The sequence below is a fragment of the Sus scrofa genome, chromosome 2 (assembly GCF_054392235.1).
Source record: "Sus scrofa isolate SSC_HxYL_T2T_F1_AM1 chromosome 2, Sscrofa_HxYL_maternal_Yorkshire_Landrace_v2.0, whole genome shotgun sequence".
Lineage (NCBI taxonomy): Eukaryota > Metazoa > Chordata > Mammalia > Artiodactyla > Suidae > Sus > Sus scrofa.
The window spans coordinates 52,144,735-52,167,595 of record NC_139384.1 but is presented as its reverse complement, the minus strand read 5'-3'; the positions used below and the strand labels follow the sequence as shown (position 1 = coordinate 52,167,595).

The 22,861-nt window shown below is 47.1% G+C and overlaps 2 protein-coding genes across 9 annotated transcripts in view; one reads left to right on the top strand and one right to left on the bottom strand.

Annotated features, from left to right (window-relative positions):
- Window positions 1–19,078, top strand: part of AMPD3 (adenosine monophosphate deaminase 3) — a 104,874-nt gene extending 85,796 nt beyond the window's left edge. For all 7 annotated transcript variants that reach the window (XM_085012074.1, XM_013994571.3, XM_013994570.3 and 4 more), the window contains exons 7-15: window positions 3,120–3,314; window positions 5,013–5,144; window positions 6,130–6,293; window positions 7,559–7,685; window positions 9,127–9,290; window positions 10,258–10,378; window positions 11,757–11,930; window positions 14,594–14,704; window positions 15,965–19,078. In XM_085012074.1, the coding sequence (XP_084868200.1) occupies window positions 3,120–3,314; window positions 5,013–5,144; window positions 6,130–6,293; window positions 7,559–7,685; window positions 9,127–9,290; window positions 10,258–10,378; window positions 11,757–11,930; window positions 14,594–14,704; window positions 15,965–16,138 (1,362 nt within the window). In that variant the 3' untranslated portion in view covers window positions 16,139–19,078. The remainder of the gene's footprint in view (window positions 1–3,119; window positions 3,315–5,012; window positions 5,145–6,129; window positions 6,294–7,558; window positions 7,686–9,126; window positions 9,291–10,257; window positions 10,379–11,756; window positions 11,931–14,593; window positions 14,705–15,964) is intronic.
- A 297-nt stretch (window positions 19,079–19,375) lies between these two features.
- Window positions 19,376–22,861, bottom strand: part of RNF141 (ring finger protein 141) — a 43,232-nt gene continuing 39,746 nt past the window's right edge. Inside the window, exon 6 of one of the 2 annotated variants that reach the window (XM_005661125.4) lies at window positions 19,376–22,411. In XM_005661125.4, coding sequence (XP_005661182.1) covers window positions 22,261–22,411 — 151 coding nt within the window. In that variant the 3' untranslated portion in view covers window positions 19,376–22,260. 2 annotated transcript variants of the gene reach the window in all.

Sequence of the window (22,861 nt, the reverse complement as noted above, 5' to 3'; positions counted from 1 at the left end):
GGTCCAGGGTGGACTCCTACTTGGATTGGGAGCAAGAGCCTTATAAGTGTGTTAAGCTTCAGCTCCTGGGCTCTGAGGCTCGTGGTGGAGGATTTCTTGGCAGAGATGAAAGGACATGTGTCAGACACCACCTACGTGCCATTTTCACCTTCTAGCACCATCTGTTTCTTCTCTGCAATCCTCAGGTGCTCAGACAGGTGGGTGCCTGTTACTGGGCCAGCTCCTCTCAGCCCTGCCCGAATGCACCTACACCCCCAAATGGGTGTCCCAGGGAACTCCTTGGCCCGCCCCGTGCAGCCCAGCCCTCTGCACACGTGGGTGCTCTGGGCCTGACTGCTTCCTGCTGTGGGGGGCGGAATCCTCCCTGACTGCAGTGGCTCTGACACTGTTTGCTTCTGGGCTGCGGCCGCAGGGGGTGTTCCTGGGCTAACCAGTGGCCCATGATGTGGGCGAGAGTTCTGGCGTGGACATATTATAGTTGATCCTTGGGGTTACCTGTCACTCTGGGCGTTCATGCGCTCTCTAGAGAGATGGCCTTGAGCCCTGTGCTGTGACATAGTGGCCTGTTCTCTGGCGCCACAGCAGACCATAAACATAGGCCCAGGTCTGTTCCAGGTCAGGCTGTGACTGTCCCTCCCTGCCCCCTGCCCCCTGGCTGCTTCCTCTTACTCCGGGAGCCTCTGTTAGTGGAAGACAGCTGACTTTCTGAAATCCAGGATGGGCTGGAAGCTGGCCTCCACGCTTCCAAGTGGCTGTCAGTGTTGTGCGGGCCGGCCCTGAGGCATGGGCTGTGTGTGGTCATGGGTTGGTGGGGGCGGTATTTGTGCAAATCCCCAGCAGCATCACAGAAGGTCATGAGTCGTGGCCCCAGAAGTTCCAACCAGCAGGGTTGTATAACTGAGACGGTTGTTTTCTGCTCAGAGCTGAGAACCGGGGGCTGAGTGTGTTTGGTGCTTGAGAGTTGGGGGAAGATTAGGCCTTTCCCAGTTTAGTGTCAGTGTCATATCAGGGATAGGAAAATAGGTTTTGGAGTTCCCATCATGGCGCATCAGAAACAAATCTGACTAGGAACCATGAGGTTGCGGCTCCATCCCTGGCCTTGCTCAGTGGGTTGAGGATCCGGCATTGCCATGAGCTGTGGTGTAGGTCACAGATGCGGCTCTGATCCTGCATTGCTATGGCTGTGGCGTAGACCAGCAGCTAGAGCTCCCATTCAACCCCTAGCCTGGGACCCTCCATATGCCATGGGTGTGGGGCCCCCCCCCCAAAAAAAATAGGTTTCATCTTCTGTGCTAAACATGACCCCTGGGACTGAACCCCTGAGGCTACTCCCCAAGCTTAGTGAAGCATGTTCTAATTGGCCGCTGTCTGCCATGGGTGTGCAAACAGTCAGTGTTGGCTTAGGGGCCAGGTACTGGCCAGCCCTGTTTCGAAACTGTTTGTTTAGCCCTGGATGTTAGGTGAAAGCAAGGGACGCTCTTGGATCTTCTGGCGAATTGAAAATGCTGACCTCCAGTGACAGGTTCTTTCACTTGGGCCTAAAATAATCACCTTGGTCATCTTAAAGTTGGGATCAGATGCTTCCTGGATTGGCTGCGTGTTTTCCTCCCTCATCTTGTGACTCATGGGGGTAGGGACAGGCTGCACCCCCTGCGGTGTGTCATTGGTCTGCTGTAGGACGGCAAGAAAGCCCAAAACATGCTAAGTCATGCTGGGCAGTAGAGTCCAGCTGTGTCCAGCCGAGCTAAGCCTGGCCAACCTTCCCTGGTGGATCCCATCTGAGCCCAGCCCATCCCTGAGGTGCCTGAATCTGTGTGCTGTGCTTTGGGCGATGTTTTAACCTTTGTTACTTCCCTTCTCCGATGCCCAGTGGTCTGCCTTTCCGGAGGAGTGGCAGGATTCAGGGCAGGAAGGGCCCCGATGAGTGAGTGATGCGGCCAGGGACATGAGCTGGCTGGTAAAAAAGCTCACAGAGGTTCAGTGGATCAAATGTCTGGTTTGGCCTGAATCGGAGATGCCTGGCCAGCTGTGGACAGCGTTCCCTGGCCTGAGGTCAGCCGCCTCCTCGTCCTGGCCCTGGCGGAGTGCCCAGTTGGCTGCAGTAAGAGCTGCGCAGTGCGGGCTGGCGGCTGGCCGTGCGCTGGTCTGCGAGGCCGCTGCCACCTTCCCCAGGGACCTTGCTCAGGCCCCTTGGGCTCATGGCAGGGGTCAGGATGCTCTCACTGTGACTTCAGACCATCCCTCAGCTCAGCTAGGGCTCTATTTCTTTAGGGCTGGTGGCTGAGGGAATGAAGGTGCTGTGTGTTCCAAGAGAGGCCAGTGGGAGGAGTGGGATTTTGTGGAGCATTTGGTGGGCTAGAACCAAGCTATTAGAATCTCCCACCCTTGGCCCATTCCTTGATCCATGGATTCAATGTCATAGCAGGCTCTGGGGTAGGCGCTGGAGACTTAGATCCATCCATTGTGGTCCCTGCCCTTGAGAGCTGAGTTCCCCATCTAGTGACAAAGGAGACAGACAGTTACAACTATGGATTGGAGGACATATATGGTGACAAGAATGTCCGTGCTAGGGTCCCAGGTTGGATAAGGGAAAAACTGATCCATTGTACTTGAGGATCAGAACGGGCTTCTCACTGGAGGAGATCTTAGGAAATTACCAGGTAGATGAGACTGGTGAGGAGGAAGGCAGGCATGCCAGGCTGAGAACACTCGGAGTAGACTAGCACAGTGCCTCGGGGACCTCTAAGTGGGGTGTCCTGGCTGGAGCAGAGAACTGGGCAGTGGCAAGGGAGACTTAGGTTTGAAGTAAGCCTTGAATCCCAGGCTAAGGAGCTTGAGCTTTATCTCGAAGACTTGGCGGGGCCGGGGGGTGGCGTGGATGATTTGTTAACAGGAGTGGGATCCATCTCTTGATGCTGTAAGGAGGGGGACTGGGCAGAAGAGCTAGAGGGAGGAAGACCCATTCCAAAGTCGAGACGAGAAATGGGGCAGGAGCTCCAGCATCAGTGGAGATGCTGAGGCTCTGCGCTCTGGACTGAGGCCCCAGCATCCTGATTCATGTTGCCAGAGACATGGCTCAGCTCACGTGCTGGTGCGGGGCCGGGGGGACTGTGTTGCAGGTGGACACACACATCCACGCGGCTGCCTGCATGAACCAGAAGCACCTGCTGCGCTTCATCAAGCACACGTACCAGACGGAACCCGACCGGACAGTGGCCGAGAAGCGGGGCCGGAAGATCACCCTGCGGCAGGTGTTTGACAGCCTGCACATGGACCCGTACGACCTCACTGTGGACTCGCTGGATGTCCACGCGGTGAGTGACCTTGGCCCCAGGGCCTTACAGTCCTGGGTGGGGGCTTAGCCCCCTGGGAAACAGCCACAGTTGGACTTGAAGAGGAGCTGGCTCTGAAGGCATCTTTCTCTTCTGGCCATGGGGACAGTGAGAGGTTGTTTGACCTCACAGAGTAACAGGGCTGGGAGCAGCTCTGGGACAGGGGAAAAGAGTATGTGACTTGGAGTCAGACAAGTCCCCTTTGGGTGATTCCACTTCTGCCCTTAGGCAACTCGTTTAAGTGTTTATTTCCTTGCTTATAAAATGGTGACTGCCACATGTCTTACTGACATTCCAAAGTTATTAAAATACCAAATGAGGTGGGAAGTGGCTATAGAAAACAGTATGGCATTTCCTTTAAAAGTTAAATGTGAAATTACCATATATGCCAGCAGTTCCACCCCTAGGTATGTGCCCCAGATAAGTGAAAGCAGGGACTAAAACACATGCTTGCACATTAGAGCTTTTAGCTGCATTATTCACGGTGGCCAAAAGGTGGACAAAATGTGAGTATCCATCAATAGCTGAATGGATAAACAAAATGCAGACACATTGGAATATTAGCCCTAAAAAGGAATACAGTGCTGATACCTGCCACAATATGGATGAACCTTAGAAACCTTATGCCAAGTGAAAGAAGCCAGACACAAAAGGACAAACACTGTGTAATCCACTTGTCTGAGGCACCTGGAATAGGCAACTCATAGAGACAGAAAGGAGAATGGTGGTTCCCAGGGGTGGGGAGGAGGGGGTCATGGGGAATGAATGCTTAATGGGTACAGCTTCAGTTTTACAAGATGAAAAGAGTTCTAGAGATGGATGTCGGTGACAGTTGTACAACAAGGCGAATATATTTTATAGCACTGAAATACATAAAAATACATTTTTAATTTATACACTTAAAAATAGTTAAGATCATGAGGTAGCGGGTTCGATCCCTGGCCTCACTCAGTGGGTTAAGGATCTGGTGTTGCCGTGAGCTGTGGTATAGGTTGCAGATGGACTCGAATCTCATGTTGCTGTGGCTCTGGCATAGGCCGGCAGCTACAGCTCTGTTAGACCCCTAGCCTGGGAACCTCCACATGCCACAGGCGTGGCCCTAAAAAGACAAAAGAAAAAAAAAAAATAAGATGGTGGAGTTCCCTTGTGGTGCAGTGGTTTAAGGATCTGGTGTTGTCACTGCAGGGGCTTTGGGTCATTGGTATGGTGCGGGTTTGATCCCAGGCATGGGAATTTCCATGTGTGGGTGCGGCCAAAAAAATTAGTTAAGATGGTAACTTCTGTGTTATGTAAATTACACCACAATGAAAAAGCTCTTAAACCAGGTACTGAAAGAGGCAATGTGGAGAAAGCGCCTTCTGAAGTCTCAGCAGTAGTAGAACACTGGTTATTACTGATGGCTCACTGTCCTCTGCTTACCTTGGTCAGCCCTGCTCCTGGGAGCATGAGGGCCTTCCATCCTCCTTCACAGAGGGCCTCACCAAAGGACCCCAGGCCTGACCACGTGAGGATGCCTGGCCCTGGTCCTGGAACTTTGCAAGCTTTCCCGCAAGAACTGACCCAGGAGGTGTTTTTCAGCATGGCTCACGTCAGGCCTCTTGTGAAGGCCTGAAGCAGGTGGGTGTGTGTGCAGTGGCTGCAGAACAACCTGATCAGCTGGCTGGTGTCTTCGCTCTCCAGGGCCGGCAGACGTTCCACCGCTTTGACAAGTTCAACTCCAAATACAACCCAGTAGGGGCCAGTGAGCTGCGTGACCTGTATTTGAAAACTGAAAACTACCTGGGAGGAGAGTACTTTGCTCGGATGGTCAAGGTAAGTGAGCCCTGGGCCTCTTCCCAGCCTTCTTTGGATTCCTGACAGCATCTGCCCTCGGGGTGGGGACCCTGCAGGGCTTCATGTCCTCTTCTTCTTCTTTTTTTTTTTTTTTTTCTCTTTTTAGAGCTGCACCCGAAGCATATGGAGGTTCCCAGACTAGGGGTCGAATCTGAGCTGTAGTCCCTGGCCTACACCACAGCCACAGCCATGCAGGATCCAAGCCACGTCTGCAACCTACACCACAGCTTATGGCAATGGTGGATCCTTAACCCAATGAGCGAGGCCAGGGATCAAATCCGCATCCTTCATGGATACTAGTTGGGTTTGTTAACGCTGAGCCATGATGGGAACGCCTCCTGTCCTCCTCTTCTCCTTGAATCCTCTTCCATTCACCATCCAGCCAGCAGCTCCCACAGTTCTGGCTGTGCTATGTGTGGACAGTGCCGACTACAGGCAAAAAGGAGAGGGTGTCCATCCCTAGCGGCACTCACGGCATCCAGACTTGCCACTCTGTGTATTTGCTGCCTTCACTGGTATAGGTTAGCCCCATCTGGAGATGCTTCCGCTGCCAGCCTGGCCACCCATGTAACTGTGCGGGCCCAAGACCTTCCTCCAGGGAGGTGGAGTGAATGCTGACTCACACTGGCCTGAGTGAGTTATTAGTGAGGCTCCCATCTCATCTGGCAGGGGCTGGGGGTGTAGTGAAAGGAAGCCCATAGTAAACCATTGGTAGCCATGACTGCAGCATCTGGAGCTTGTGGTAGCCATAAATCAGGTAGGCAGGGAGCAGTCCTCTGGGGCCCACGAGGTACTGGTTGTACAGCAAGGAAGGCACATCCTGGGGCAAGTTGGGGTGGGGGGCAGATCAGCGACAGGATGCAGATCAGATCTTCTGAGGCCAGAAGCAGGTGGCTGAGGGAGGGAGCTGCAGGTTCTAGCAGCTGGGGTGCTCTGGGCTGACCTGAGCTCTTCTTGGTGCCAGGAGGTGGCCCGGGAGCTGGAGGAGAGCAAGTACCAGTACTCAGAGCCGAGGCTCTCCATCTACGGCCGCAGCCCCGAGGAGTGGCCCAACCTGGCTCGCTGGTTCATCCAACACAAGGTCTACTCCCCCAACATGCGCTGGATCATTCAGGTGCCCCGGATCTAGTAAGTGAGGCAGTTGCTGTCTGCCTGTGTCCTCTGGGGATGCCAACCCCTCCCGTCCTGCAGGAGCTGCTGAGTCCGTGCAATTGTGTGTGTGTGTGTGTGTGTGTGTGTGTGTAAGTGGTGGTGTGGTGGCTGCTCTGGTGCCAGCCTAGCCTCTCCTCCCCAGGGATTTTCCACCCTTGGTGGTTAGCAAAGATGTCCTTGTGACACTTGGACTCTGTTCCTTTTTTTTTTTTTTTTTTTTTTTTGGCTATTTTAGGGCCACACCTGTGGCATATGGAGGTTCCCAGGCTAGGAGTCCAATCGGAACTATAGCTGTTGGCCTACGCCATAGCCACAGCAACGCAGGATCTGAGCCGTGTCTGCGACCTACACCACAGTTCATGGCAATGCCAGATCCTTAACCCACTGAGCGAGGCCAGGGATTGAACCCTCATCCTCCTGGATCCTAGTCGGGTTTGTTAACCACTGAGCCATGAAGGGAACTCCTAGACTCTGTTCTTTGAAGAATGTATATGTGCAGATGCCTGGTGGGGACTACTGCCCCTCTTCTCACTGTGGTTTAGGATGAACCATCCTTTTGGGTGAGGCCTGGGATATGAATGACCTAGGGGGACCTACATTGCTGACCCTCTGCCTGGATATGATGCAGACTAGCACTGTCTGCTCCAGTTTGGCAAATGTGGAGCCCCTGGATGGGCCAGGATGTGTGGTTTAGGGGAAGTGAGCTGAGTGGTACAGAGTTGGAGCCCAGCTCACCCTCCAGCTGGAGAAAAGCTCTGTGATGAGCATGGGTAGGTGTTGAGTGTGCAAACCAATCCTTAGTGTTGCAGAACCTGTCAGGAGTTGGGGGGGGGGGCAGGATCTGTGTTGGAATCCCACTTCTGACTCTACTCTGGGTCTTTATTTATCTATTTATGCCTTTATAGGGCCACACACGTGGCATATGGAGGTTTGCAGGCTAAGGGTCAAATTGGAGCTAGAGCTGCCGGCCTACACCACAGCCACAGCAACACGGGATCTGACCTGTGTCTGTGACCTACACAACAGCTCTCAGCAATGCCGGATCCTTAACCCACTGATTGAGGCCAGGGATCAAATCTGCGTCCTCATGGATGCCAGTCAGATTCTTTTCCTCTGAGCCACGGTGGGAACTCCTACTCTGGGTCTTTAATGGGGACCCTCTCAGCCTGAGGAAGGGGCTGGGGCAGGTCTCTGACAGGGCCAGGGTCCACCTTAATCACTGAGTCTTTGCCTTCCTCCAGTGACATATTTAGGTCAAAAAAGCTGCTGCCAAGCTTTGGGAAGATGCTGGAGAACATCTTCCTGCCCCTTTTTGAGGCCACCATCAACCCCCAAGATCACCGAGAGCTTCACCTCTTCCTCAAATATGTAAGCGTGGGTGGCACCCAGGCGATGTGCCTAGTTGGGTGAGGGTGAGGGAGGAGAGGATTCTAGGTGGGTTGGGTCAGCCTTCTCTTCTTTTTCTTTTTTGGTCTTTTGTTAGGGCCGCCCTCTCAACATATGGAAGTTCCCAGGCTAGGGGTCAGTTGGGAGCTACAGCTGCCAGCCTACACTCCAGCCACAGCAATGCCAGATCCGAGCCACGTCTGCAACCTACACTGCAGTTCACAGAAACGCCAGATCCTTAATCCACTGAGCGAGGCCAGGGATCAAACCTGGGTCCTTATGGATACTAGTCAGATTCATTTCCACTGAGCCACGACAGGAACTCCCCAGCCTTCTTGTCTAAGATCCTGTGACTCATGTGCTGTCACTCATGTGCCCAAGATGTGGGGTGGTCACAAATCAAGAAGCTGGATTTGTAGAATAATGAGCTTGCCACAGGGAGGGGAATTTCCCTTCTCCTCAGGGGTGGCCCTGTGGCTGTGGGTGGGGTACTGGGAAGGCTTGAAGCCCAGGGGAGGGCCAGTTCTGGGCCTTGCCTGGTGGGACGCAGAGTCAGGAGAGGCGCTATTACCCCCGTGCCAGGCCCTGAGAGTTCAGATGCATTATGGAGCTGGTGAGCACAGAGCAGAATTAAGGTCCCCTGCACACCAGCCCCCAGACCCATAAGGGCCATACTGAGAGCTACACTAGGAACCCAGTCCTGAGCGGCTCTGGCCCGGCTCAGTGGGTGGTTCCCAACAGCCACGGCTCAGCCTTCCAAGAGGCCCTCTTACGTGGTGCCCACCTCGGCCTGTTTGTGAGGCATCTCAGCTGGTTTCTCATGGCCACACCTGGGACATGCCCTCAGGTGTCCTCCACCTGTAGCCCCAAAGGCTGCAGACCCTGAGCTCATTTAGGCTCAGAGCTGGTTGTCTCATGTGGGCACACTCCTTACCTGGCCCTGTTTCACTCTCCCTGCCAAGCCCTCCCTCCTAGGGTCCACAAGTGTTAAATCAGCTGATGTGTCGTAAGTGCTTCAAGCGGAGTCTGGCATACAGTGGGGTCATGGGAAATGCTTGTCTCCTTCATCCTCATAGCCATTGTCACTCTTACTGATGGCAGTGGCCACTGGCCATCCTGCAGCGCTGGGTTCCTCCTTGGCGCAGCAGAGGGATGGATGGTGGGTACGGTTGCCTCACCCTTCACTGGGCCTGGCCTGAGTTTCCCTCCACTGTTGCTGCCACACAGGGGCTTGAGACTCTCCAGTCTGACTTCCTGGGTATCTCTGCAAGCCCTGGAGGGACAGACTGGGGCCCTGTGGCCACTCCCCATCCCTGGGAAGAAGGTGGCTCAGACAGGCCACGGGGTCCCCTGCTGAGGTTTCACATCTGAGAGGCCTGGCTCCAAGGCCTTGGCTTGATGCAGGACCCCTCCGCCTGCCCAGGTGACAGGGTTTGACAGCGTGGACGATGAGTCCAAGCACAGCGACCACATGTTCTCCGACAAGAGCCCCAGCCCGGACATCTGGACCAGTGAGCAGAACCCGCCCTACAGCTACTACCTGTATTACATGTACGCCAACATCATGGTGCTCAACAACCTGCGCAGGTGGGTGAGCCGGCCCCTGCGCACGCGTCACGCGTCACGCTGGGGATGCTCCCAGGCCCACTGACAGGGCGCATGCCCAAAGGGCCACGCCCACAGCAGGCACGCCTACCGCTACAGACACCATCATGTCTGTGCACACACTTGTCAACACCTAAACGTGTGCGTGTCTGGCCCTGATACGACAGATGTAGGACCTGCTGACATGTTCACTCTCCTCCACATCAGCAGTGTTCACACGTGCATCTCTCCCTTCCACAAATCCTGGCACCTGCCAGGTGAAGGTACCGTTCTGATCACAGGACACAGGATAGGGAACCAAACAGAGCCCATCCATGTGCCCTCGGAACTTCCATCTGGTGGTTGTGCACGCCCAGGCTCCCCTAGCGTGTGCACGCAGACACAGCCCACACGGCAGGACATTGGGCATCTTCCTGCCTCTGCTGGGCCTCAGACCTCAGCCTTGGCTTGCACTAGTTTGTGGGTGTGGAGGTTTGAGGGGGACCGTGATTGAAAGGAGATGGCTGAGGTTGGAGTGGGGAGTCCTGGGCTGAGCTTTGGGAGACGAGCACTAAGGTTCAAGCTCCGCTGCTGGCCTGCTCAGTGGTTTCTGACATCTGACTCCACTCTCTGCTTTTGCCCATGTTTATAACAGAGGCTAGACTCAGTGGCTTCTTGTAGCCCCTCCTGCTCTGAAGGTCTATGAATTTGGGCTCCCAGGCCCTGGGGAAGGGGAGGGAGGGGGGTATAGAGGATTAGGCCCTCTCTTGTTCCCCAGAGAGGGTGTCCTTTGGTTCTGAGGAGCTCTGGGCCTGGGCCTCTGCATGTGGGGAGAAGCAGTTCCCAGGGCATCCTGGGTCAGTGGTACCAAGCCTGCCACTGGGGTGGGCCCTGAGCTAGCAGCACAGACCCACGGGGCCCAGGGCAGGTGGGCCAGGGGTTCTATTTCACCACAAGCCTCACTCTACAGGGAACGGGGCCTGAGCACGTTCCTGTTCCGGCCTCACTGCGGGGAGGCCGGCTCCATTACCCACCTGGTGTCTGCTTTCCTGACCGCCGACAATATTTCCCATGGGCTGCTCCTCAAGAAGGTAAGCAGGACCCTCCCAGATACCTCCCCTGGGGAGGTCCTGGCCAGTGATGCAGTAAGGCCAGGTCTTTTTCTGGGCTGTGTGGTCTGAAGTCTCCTGGTTTCATATTTAATTAGGAAATAATGTACATACATCACAATTTACATTTTTGAAAAAATGGAGAAATGGGAAAAAAATGCTTATTGCTATTACTTTAATAGCAACAGCATGATTAGCTTCTTAGTATTTCCAATTCCCATCTTTCTTCCAGAGCCTATCTCTAGTATACTCATTAGCATAATGAACACAGATTTTTATTATTACTTTTTAAGTTTTTATTATTATTTCCCCCAACACAGTTTTTTCCCCCCACTGTACAGCATGGGGACCCAGTTACACATACATGTGTACATATGTTTTCCTCCCATTGTTGTGCTGCGCTGTAAGCATCTAGACATAGTTCTCAGTGCTACACAGCAGGATCTCATTGTAAATCCATTCCAAGAGCAATAGTTTGCATCAGTTAACCCCAAGCTCCCAATCCCTCCCACTCCTTCCCCCAGGGCGACCATAAGTCTATTTTCCAAGTCCATGATTTTCTTTTCTGAACACAGATTTTTGATTCCTTCTTTGTCCCTTAACTTTGCATCACAAGCGTTTTTCTGTGCTGCGACATGACATCTGTGCTGCTCATTCCAGTGCTACTGGAAGGACCACCACCCCTCAGGTGGGCTGTGACTGACTCAGCCAGTCTCCCACTGTTGCACAGAGCCCGTCTGCCTCTTCCTTTGTCAGTAATGCTACTGTGAACTCTATGCCTTCTGTCTTCTCCGTAGTTTGAATCACTTTCATAGGAACGATATTTGCTCAAACTCCTCTCCCTCCCTGTTCCCAGGGAGGTCTAACCACATCGTTTCAGGGTTCTTTGTGGGGTGGGTTGCTGCATCAGAAAACCTGTCCAGCCCGGTCAGGTCTGCCCCTTCCCACCCTGGAGGAGCTGCAGTGTTTATGGTCTCAACCTGAATGTTTGTGATCAAAGCAAGAAAACAACAAAAGTGGGGAATTTCCAGGACTGACCTTTTGGGGTCAGTGCCTGCAGGAGGGGAGCCAAGGACATAGGTTAGGGTCAGTCCTGGGCCTTACAGGTGCCCTTCCTGCCCTGTGCTGTGTCTCAGTCTGGAGCCAAGAGGGAGCGCTTCCCACAGAGCACAGACTAGCTGGTCCCAGGGTGTGAGATGAACATAGAGGGTGGGGTCTGGGCGTCCTGGTATCGGGGGCTTGGGTTGACTGGGGCTTGCAGGGACGCTGCCCAGATCCCTGGCTTCCCCTGGTGAATGCTTCCCCCAAACCCTCCCTCCCCTTGCTGGCTCTCATCCCGAGTTTGGTGCTTCTTTTGCAGAGTCCGGTGCTGCAGTATCTCTACTACCTTGCTCAGATCCCCATCGCCATGTCTCCTCTTAGCAACAACAGCCTGTTCCTCGAATATTCCAAAAACCCTCTGAGGGAGTTCCTGCACAAGGGACTGCATGTGTCCCTCTCCACTGATGACCCCATGCAGTTCCACTACACCAAGGTGAGGACTGTAGGTGCCTTGGCAGGTGTCTGGTTCCCACTACGGGCACCTGGGCCCACGGCTTAGTTCTGCCCTCGGGGTGGTGTTGGTGGCCAGTGAAGACCAGAGGTAAGCTCCTGGTGAGGAAGGAGTGTTCTAGCCAGAAGCCCTCTTTCGGGGTTCTCGAATCCTTGAGGGCGCAGTCTCATTTCTTTGCCTTTCTATTTTCCCTGATACTCACTAGTTCTGTGATGTTGGTAGTTACTTGACCTCTGTATCTTACTCCTCTTCAAGTGTAAAACAGGGATAAACCTATCTCTCTGGCCACCTCTACCAGTTTATTGTGAGGATTCATCAAGATAATCAAAGCGTCTAAGACAGTGCTTTTATAGCACATTCAAAATGTTAGCTACCATTTTTTCCCCATTTTTAAAAATTATTTTTATTTTTTCCATTACAGTTGGTTTACAGTGTTCTGTCAATTTTCTACTGTACAGCAAAGTGACCCAGTCACACACACACACATATATATATTCTTTTTCCTCACATGATCCTCCATCATGTTTCATTACAAGTGACTAGATAGAGTTCCCAGTATTAGACAGCAGGATCTCAGGCTTATCCACTCCAAATGTAATAGTTTGCATCTATTAACCCCAGACTCCCAGTCCATCCCACTCCTTCCCCCTCCCCCCTTGGCAACCACAAGTTTGTTCTCCAAGTCCATGAGTTTCTTTTCTGTGGAAAGGTTCATTGGTGCCATATATTAGATTCCAGATTTAAGTGATATCATATGGTATTTGTCTTTTTCTTTACTTAGTATGAGTTTCTAGTTCCATCCATGTTGCTGCAAATGACATTATTTTGTTCATTTTTGTGGCTTAGTAGTATTCCATTGTGTATGTATTACCACATCTTCTTAATTCATTCATCTGTTGGTAGGCATGTAGGGTGTTTCCATGTCTTGGCTATTGTGAATAGAGCTGCATGTGTCTTTTTCAAGGAAAGTTTTGTCCAGATATATGCTCAAGAGTGGGATTGCTGAGTCATATAGTAGTTCTATATTTTTCTGAGGTACCTCCATACTGTTTTCCATAGTGGTTGTACCAATTTACATTCCCACCAACAGTGTAGGAGGGTTCCTTTTCTCCACACCCTCTCCAGAATCTGTTATTTGTGGACTCATTAATGATGGCCATTCTGACAGGTGTGAGGTGGTACCTCATTGTAGGTTTGATTTGCATTTCTCTAATAATCAGTGATGTTGAGCATTTTTGCATGTGCTTGTTGGCCGTCTGTGTATCTTCTTTGGAGAAATGTCTATTCAGGTCTTTTGCCCATTTTTCAATTGGGTCGTTGGCTTTTTTGCTGTTGAGTTGTGTGAATTGTTCATATATTTTAGCAATTAAGCCCTTGGCAGTTGCATCATTTGAAACTGTTTTCTCTCGTTCCATAGGTTGTCTTTTTGTTTTTTTTTTTATGGTTTCCTTTGCTGTGTGAGCTACCATTTTGTTACCACAGTTATTACTAGTACGCTGCGTGTAACTCTGGGGAAGAGAAGGGGAGGTTAAAGGTGATGCTGTGCATGGGGACCAGCCACTGGTGTAGCAGCACGTTTGGGTTGTACTGATGAGACCAGCCACTGATTAATAAAAATAGAAGAGCCTGGGTCTTCTAAGATAGGCTGCAAGCTTCTGGTCTCAGGACCCCTTTATATTCTGAAGAGGCCCTCAGAGAGGGTGGGTGATGTGCCTTGTATCTACTGACATTTAACTATGTGTAAAACTATGGGAAATTGAAAAATATTAAGTCAGGTAAGAATGGCACGAATAAGCCATTAAATGTTAACACGGCAATTTTATAAGAAAGAACCATATTTCCATAAACTACAATAACAAGAATGGCATTGCTTTACATTTTTGCACAAGGATTCTCATCTCTGCTTCTGCAGTCCATCTGCTGTGATAAATTGTTTTTATCAACATATATGAAGAAAACATTGCCTCACAAAATACATAGTTAGAAAGGGGAGGTCCTTTCAAAAGGTCATGGGGACCCTCAAGGATGCTGATGCCGTGTTTTTAGAACCAGTGCTCCAGGATACAGAGGCAGTGAGGTGGCAAAGAGGTGACGGAAGGGCTTGTGTTAACTGTCAGACGTTTCACATCCCGGAAGATAAAGCGAAAGCACAGCTCAAACCCAAACCCAAAATCCTCCTGGGCTCACGCTCTCACTCCTGATCCCTGACCACTTCTCTTTGTTATCCAATGTTCCATCTCTGTTCCTGTACTTTACTGAGATTAACTTTTATTTGGACAATGCTTTGTATGAAACACATTTTCTTAGCAAGGCTGTAGAGTAGTTACTAAAAGGTGCCCAAGAGGAGATGGGCATAGGTCTGACCGCTGGTGTCCCCAGTCACCACCACAGGGCTTTGAACACGTGCTGGTCAACAGATAACTGCCTAGGGGTTGTCTGTCTTTGGTAATCTGAGCTTTCACACAAAAAAAGATCTCAAGAGTTTGTAACTTAAGGGGGAGAGGGGGTGTTGATTGTCCAGGTGCCAGTCATGAAAGAAAAATGAAATCTGCTCTGTCTGATGTTTCTAGCTTAGGAAATACACGTGAAGCATTGAAATGGAGAGTCTCCCATATAATAATGCATTTACTTTTGGGGGAATCTAGGAAGCACTGATGGAAGAATATGCGATTGCAGCTCAAGTGTGGAAGCTGAGCACATGTGACCTGTGCGAGATCGCCAGGAACAGCGTGCTGCAGAGCGGCCTCTCGCATCAGGTACTCTGTGGGGTGGCACCGCTTGTCCCTCCCATTCTTTCGACGCACATACAATGAATGCCTATTTTGTGCCATGTGCTTTCTCAGCCCTGGGATCAGGAAAGAATGGAACAAGAGGGTCTCTGTCACACTGAAAACTCATATTCTAGGGGAGACCCCTGAGGAAACGCCTAAATTTTCTGTCACCTTTACAGATGGCTGCTCAAATGTCACCTCTTCAGAGAGGCCTTCCCTGATCACCCATTCTACAATAGCCACACACTTGTCCTCATTCCCTATCCTTTTAATCTGTTTTTCTTCATAACCTTACTACTGACATTGCAATATGTAGTCATGTGTATGTAGTCATGTGTTTTTCTGCCTTTCCTTCCAGAATGTAAGTTCATATTATATTCGTAGGGCCTAGAATAGACCCAGGTGAATAGTATCTAGATCAAATTCTAGGGATGGGACCCAGACACTATTTTTTCTTCCTTCCTTCCTCCCCTGTTCCCCCCCCACCCAGCTCCCTTAGGTGATTGTGATGGGGAGCCAGGGTTGAGAACCATTGCTCTAGCTGATGTCTTAGGTCCCTGGGCACCTCCCATGGGGGTGTCACCGGTACAGCAAGAGGGCTGCATTGGGTTGCTCCTTTTGGATGCTGACGCAGACGAGTTAAAATAAGGCTCAGGGTTCCCGGTGTGGTGCAGTGGAAACGAATCTAAGAACCATGAGGTTGCAGGTTCGATCCCTGGCCTTGCTTAGTGGGTTAAGTGCGTTGCATGAGCTGTGGTGTAGGTCACAGAGGTGGCTCGGATCTGGTGTTGCTGAAGCTGTGGTGAAGGCCGGCAGCTGCAGCTCCAATTCAACTCCTAGCCTGGGAACCTCTATGTGCCATGGGTGCAGCCCTAAAAAGACAAATAAATAGGGCTCAAGATTCATTGTGTGGGACTTGGTTCCTAGGATGGGCCCTCCCTAGAATCACCTGTCTGCCCTGGTCAGCTCTTGGGAGGGACCACACCGTCACCTTGCTTCTTTATCACCAGCAGTTCTTGCAGTTGTCTTTCCTCTCTGATCAAGGAAAGCACAGTCAGAAGTGAAGAGAATGACTGTGGTTGTCAGAGGCCTGGAGGAATTTCCCCTGTGGGGAAAGATGTTTTGATGCAGGAACTGCGTTGGGGGACTAGCCTGCTTTGGTGTAACTCATGTCAGAGCTGCCAGGTGGATAAAGAAAGTGACTCCAAGGCATGTTGTTTCATTTGTATTTCTTTTGGTCTACAGGAAAAGCAAAAATTTCTGGGACAAAATTATTATAAAGAAGGCCCTGAAGGAAATGATATTCGAAAGACAAATGTGGCTCAGATCCGGATGGCGTTCCGATATGAGACCTTGTGCAATGAGCTCAGCTTCTTGTCTGATGCCATGAAATCAGAAGAGATCACAGCCCTGACCTAAGAGGTCCAGCACTGGACATGCATTTTAACTTTCTGGTTTAATTTCAAGTCTGCTGTGGTTAACAGTGGTCAAGATACCAAACTAGGACTTTCCTCCATCAAGAGGATGATGCCTCTGAAGAACTTTCAAAAACTAGTGATTTTGGTTGCACTGTTCACTTTAAGGTCTAATATATGCCCACTTGTATTAATATTTTTGAGTAAAAGATGGTGACTCCTCCTTGGGGATCTGGGAGCTGGACACTTGTCTATGCTCATTCCTAGTTTTCCAAATGTTTCTCTTGAAAGTGCTATTGTTTGCATTGTTGGAGCCAGGATCTTACATGGTCCAGTGCCCAGTGATAGACATGAGGTCTGAGGGGCGGTCTGCCATAGTCCTCTCTGTAGGCCCTACAGGCTCGTTGGTAGTTGTTTGTTTCAGCCTCTGATTGGCTGGCTGCCTTAAAACCTTCTACTTCAAAGCTCTTTTTCATAAAGGAACCACTTGAAGAGAATTAGAAAACATTCTTTTTGATTGTTTTTTTTTTTAAATGAATTTTAAAACTGTTTTATTTAGACCTCCTCCCTTTCTATTTAGGAAACCAAATGTTCACACTGAAACCATCACTCCTATTCTGCGTCTCAGTTTCCTCATCCGAAAGGTGAGGGTTTAGACTAGGTGAGTGGTTGGTTTTCAAGTCCCCCCTCCTGGACCACTTCAGGGCAGGGATGGACAGTGGCGGGGGAGGGAGGCTCCAGGGTTGCTGCTCTTATTTCTTCAAGGTGACTCTGCTTTCATCAGTTTTACATTGGGGCTTCTACATATTTACATTTGAACTAAGGACTGTGAAAAAAGCACAGGACTAGATGATTTCTAGTCCTTTTGGCTCCAATATTCTAGGATTATAGCCCAATTATTTTACTTATGAAGACTTCAGGTCAGAGAAGTGAAATTTGCTTAAGTACTAGGACTAGAACTGGCTTTCCCTGATCCTAATCCAGTCCTTTCCCCACTATTCCATCAGGCCTCAGAAATTTAAATTTTTTGTTTTTTTCTTTTTAGGGCTGCACCCACGGCATATAGAGGTTCCCAGGCCAGGAGTCTAATTGGAGCTATAGCTGCCAGCCTCTGCCACAGCCACAGCAATGCAGGATGCGAGCTGCGTCTGTGATCTACACCGTGGCGATGCTGGATCCTTAACCCACGTGAGTGAGGCCAGGGATTGAACCCGCAACCTCATGGTTCCTAGTAGGATTCCTTTCCACCACTGCGCCACGACTGGAACTCCAGATTTTTTTTTTTTAACCATTGCATTCTCCCCCCGCCCTGCCGGTGAAATCTCCTTAACCAATACACAGACTTCTCAGAAGATCTAAGTGGTCTCAGGGGCCAGGTAGAAAGCATTTTTAAAGGCCAGTGTGAAGTCAAGTTTTACCAAGGTACTCTTCGTGTGTGTTACTAGTGCCTGGTACATAGTAGGTGCTCAATAAATGTTATTAAATAACTGAATGGATTTCCTCTTCTGGCAACTTTTTGAGAATTTGTGCTCCTAGTACTCAACAAGCTGCTCAAGGACTTTTCCATTTCTGTGGGCAAACACAGACTATGGGAAGCCCTTTTGAATCGTTCAGAGTTGGAAGAAATTTTTGCCTGTGAAAATGCTTACCTGACGTTATTGTCTTCTCCTGTTACTGTATAATACTTGTCTCCTCCACCGGTCAACTCAGCATAGAGGACATAAATTCGGTCTTTTTATTAGGCAAACATATGCTATCTTACAGCTAATCATGAAACTGAATTTATCTTAGGCATTATTTTTGAAAAGCCCCCATTTGTATTTGCCCTAATATAGCCAAGTATTGTACAGTTTTTCATTGTCATTTTATCTGTATGAAGTATTTGGTTTTAGTTTTTAAATAAAGTCTGTTAGGACCATGGATCAATAATTTAAAACTTTTAAGTTAACACTATTTAAAGCAAATCTTTTAAGTTTTTATTTTTATTTTTGGCTGTCCCATGGCATATGTAGTTCCTGGGTCAGACACCAGCAACATGGGATCCTTAACCCTGTGCTGGGTTGAGGATCAAATCTGGGTCCCAGCGCTCCAGAGATGCTGCCAGTCTCACTGGGACACAGCAGGCACTCCTTTAAGTTTTTAAGATGGGCATCATGAAAATCAACTATCAGTAATAAGTACTAATTTATCTTTTCTAAGACTCGGACAGTCACTATGGATGACACTCACTAGGAAAACTCAAGATTTTGAACTGAAGCACACTAGATCCAGAAGGTAAACCTTTGCTCTTTTTCTCTAACTTCTGCTGTTACAGTTCATGAGCAAAGCCTCATGCGGTCATGTTCATTTCCCTGGATATAACTTCAGTCTGTTCAGCCAACACCTACTGGATTTTCCTTGTCCTGTAAGCTTTTTCAGACACCATTTTCTATAGCCCTTTGCACTCTTATTACATCATTGTACCTAACTGGCTTTTTTTGGGTGAATCTCTACTTTGTTTTGTGATCACAGTTGGAATCAAAGCCAATTGATACTAGCCCACGTTAAAAAAACGTTTTTGAGGCAGGTGTTATCCCTTGCCTCAAAAGCTCAAGTTCATGTTATGTATCACTTCAACATGCATTGTTGAAATGACCAGTGTTATTTATTTATTTATTTTTGCCTAATGGAAACAAATCACAGCTCCAGGATTGGTCCTTACCAAGGCCTGTCCTGAGCCTTGACTTTCTTACCCTTGATAAAGCCATGTTGAAAGCACATCCTTCTAGGTTTTCTCTGGGTTCTGAGTGCTGTGTTGGTGAAACAATATTCATCTTTTTCTGGGTTTGCAGACACAACTGAGGTGCTATGTTGGTAATATACCCAGGTATTCTCAACCTGATCTATGACTGTTATAAAGAACAAGCATAAATAAGTACCTGCAATAAAAGGAACACTAACCAGACACAGTTTCTTGAAAATTTTTGTACCTTTAACCTCTAAAGAAAGAAATACCTTATTAGAAAGATAGAAGATGCCAGAGAGTTAGACTATAAATAGCAAGATTTTATCAGTAATTTTTACTGTCCAATAGAGTAAAAAAAAAAAAAAGACATGAAAACAAAGTCTGTTGCCAGCTGTCTATATTGTCATTGTGTTGCCCATTATAAATGTGAGTGATCAGCTGATTAATCTCTAAGGAGCTTTCTTATTCCTAGATAAAGTAAGCTGGACTTAATTTAAAAAAAAGTTAAAATGCAAATTCTTTGGACTGCCTTTTAATGAATCCAACTTCCCAATGTTAAAAAAAATCACTGAACCGAAAGATATTTTCAAGCAACCTTATTACCCAGATACATTATATTATGAAATCAAGCCTAATTTAAATGAGTTTTCAAACAGCATAAAACATCACAACCCCCCAGAGTACAATACAAAACAATCCTCTAAGGAATATAAACAATTAGTATATAAGAGTGTGAAACTACATGATAAGAAAAAAACCCTCTTCAATTAGCTAAAATTTACTTGCTAAAGATTATTTATTGCACAATAGGTCAGTTTGCCCTAAGAATAAAACAGATATTATCCTCAACTTCTAAATTCAGTACACAGTCAAATCCATTTTCTCAAACTAAAGTTCTACAATATTATGAGTAAACCCTTTGTTATTGAGTTAGGATAGGGAAACTTTATAACTTACAAAACAAACTTCTTAGAGTTCATGAAACCACTTCATAAATCCTAGAAGGCACCCATATTTCCTATCATAGTAAGTGCATATAAGTAGTTCATATTTATAAAAGACAAGCTGTACAGAATACAAAAAGTATACATTTCATCCATTTAACAAATTTACAACTTTTACGATTAGTTATCACAGTAGAACCTAACATTCACATCTACGGAATTATCACCCAGTTTAATGGAGTGAGCAAAAAACTGTGCTCATTTATTTGATAAGGCTAGTAAAAACATATTTCACAGTAGATCAGTTAGTACCTTGGAGCTTATACTAGAAAAGGAAGAGGTCTGGGTAATATCAAGTCATTAGGCTCGCTGTTTATTTCCTTGAAAGGTGAAGGATGCTGGGGGATAAAGTCATTGGCTATACCTGGAAAGATCAAAAAATCTATACAACTTTGCTCATTTTCAGAAACATTCTTAAAGTGAGCATTCTAAATTAGACTCAGCCAGTCTAATCCAAAAAGGCAATTTAAAATCTTACAGCTAGAAAAGACCTCAGAAGATTATCTTATCTCAAGGCTTTCAAAATATGTCCTTTATTAAAATGTGGAATACTAAGAATCCATCGAGGAAATTCAGAGTTCTGCAATTCTGACTTAAAATTTTTTCAAAAAAAACCCTACAAAACAAATCCCAACATGCCACTGTGTGTTGCTCGTCAAATTCCAATATACCAGATATCACCAGTGCATTGTTACATGTTTTTGTAGGTTGACTTCATAAATATTTAGTTATATGGTATATAAAGTTTATATAAGGAAATTTGTAATAATAAAATGACATACATTGTAGGGTAGGGTGTGTGTGTGTGTGTGTTTAGGGGTTCTAAGATTTTTACTTGGGGGAAAAAAGGTTCTACTGCTGAATTAAAGTGTGAAAACAATAGATAAAGCCTGTTCTAAAATAAGAACTTACAAACTAGAGGACAGGGCTTTCTCTAGGTCATACAACCATCAAATGCTTTGCCAGGTTGACAGGATAGAGTCCCCAGTACTCCGCCTGCACACATCCATAGCAAATGTTTAGCTATTTGGTACTGAGCTGCCTTCACCATGAATGTCAACCATTTCATCATCAGTATTTGGGGGTAAAATCAAGCTACTTTTGGTCAGATATTTTTCCTAAAAATGAATTACTTAATTTGCATGCATAGTAAAATCCTAGTATCTGAAAATTTTGCCAAACAATAGGCAGCAACTTAGATTGTATATTTTGGTACTTTGAAAAATAGCAGTATTTGCTACAAGTCAGAAAAGGTCATCAGACCCTAGTTTATTATATGCTGAAATGTTAATGCTTAGCAGAAAATAAAAACTTATAAGTAAAAGTACCTACTTATTTTGACTATTGGCAAAATTTTAAAAAAAATGGTTCAAGTGCCACTGAACATTATAATTCCATTATAACTATTTTATAGAGTATTTCAAATAAAATACACTGAAACAGTAACAGAGTCGATCTCCTAATTTTCATTGGTGTTTTATGTACGTATGCTTAAAAGGCTATTATACTCTATTTTCTCTTAATCCAAGAAATTTGAAGACTTTGGGACCTCAGATGCCTTCAAGTTAAGAGAGAAAAAAAAAGCACCATAAACCAATATTTAATGATTTACTATAATTTGGACATAAAATTTAGGGTCTGTGATGAATAAAAATTTCCATCTAAAGCTAGAACAGTTTCCCAGCTTTGGGAAAGCATTTCCAGAACAGCCAAGAAGATTCCCCAGCAGAAATCTATTTACAAGGCAAAGACATGCCCAAATTTATAGTTCTCACCCAAATTATATGGCATGGGGGAGGGGGAAAGACTTTTAAATTAAAAAAGTGTAGTTCCAAAACACTGTTAAAGTTATGAAACAATTGCGGATGATTTCAAGTAAAAAATTATGAAAGGAGCAATAGTTAACCACAAGGGGGCATACATACTCCTTGGATTCCAGCAGAAAGACTAATTTAAGTAGTAACATGCACTTGGACAGAGTCTACATTTTCAGTCATTTTGGATTTTTCTCTCAGATGGCTACAACTTCTTAACATTCAAGGTTTATTTTAAACCTAACTAACTAGATTCCAGAATACTCTTGCCCTGAAAATCAGTCATGTTTCAGAAGCCCCTGGAAATGTTGCTGTTACCTCAGCAAAGGATTCAAGAGCAATTAGTTCTAATATATATTAGAACAGGTAAATAGGAAAAATTGGCCTAAAACAGTAGCAAATTATAGTCTACCACAAATGGAAGACATGGAAACTTTATCAAAAGCAATGAGACAAAGTGTTAGAATAGCGAAAATAAGAAGGTAGGGAAAAAATGATTTCTGTGCTACAGCAACCCTGCATTCTTCCCCTGTGACCAAAGTGTTTGTAGCCCACAATAGCAACAGAACACTTTACCCCAAGGTCACGGCCTGTGAGGCTGGCCTGCCTCATCAGCCATGTTGAGAATATAGTTAGCCATATCGTCTTCAGTGGGTGCATCTGACACCACCCAAGATTCATTTGCTCCAGTCATCTGTAGGCGACAAATAGGGCAATTCCTGTGTCGATCACTCCTATAGAGAGGTCAAATAAAGAATAGTTTGTTTTCTTTTTCTTTTTAAAAAATTGATTTGAAACATAGTATATGATTTTTTTTTTAAAGTACACAGCATAAAAAGTATACAGTGAAAAACATATCTCTCCCTCCTATCCTGATCTTTAGTTTTTATCCCCAGAGGCAAGTACTGCGAAGTTTCTTAAATATTCTTCGAGAGAGACTAGGCATGATCAAGCTGTGTGTATCTATACATCCTACTCTTTTCACTTGTCAATATATCTTGTAGGCTATTAGGTATCAGCCCATTTTAGAGCTGTCTATTCTTTTTAAACATACACTGTTTGAACAGGCCTTTTCATTTAACCTGTCTTCCATAAAAGGGTATTTAGGTTTTTTCCTATCTTTTGTTGCTACAAACAGTGAAATGGAAGCATTCAAGATTTAAAATACAAAATGAGATTTATAT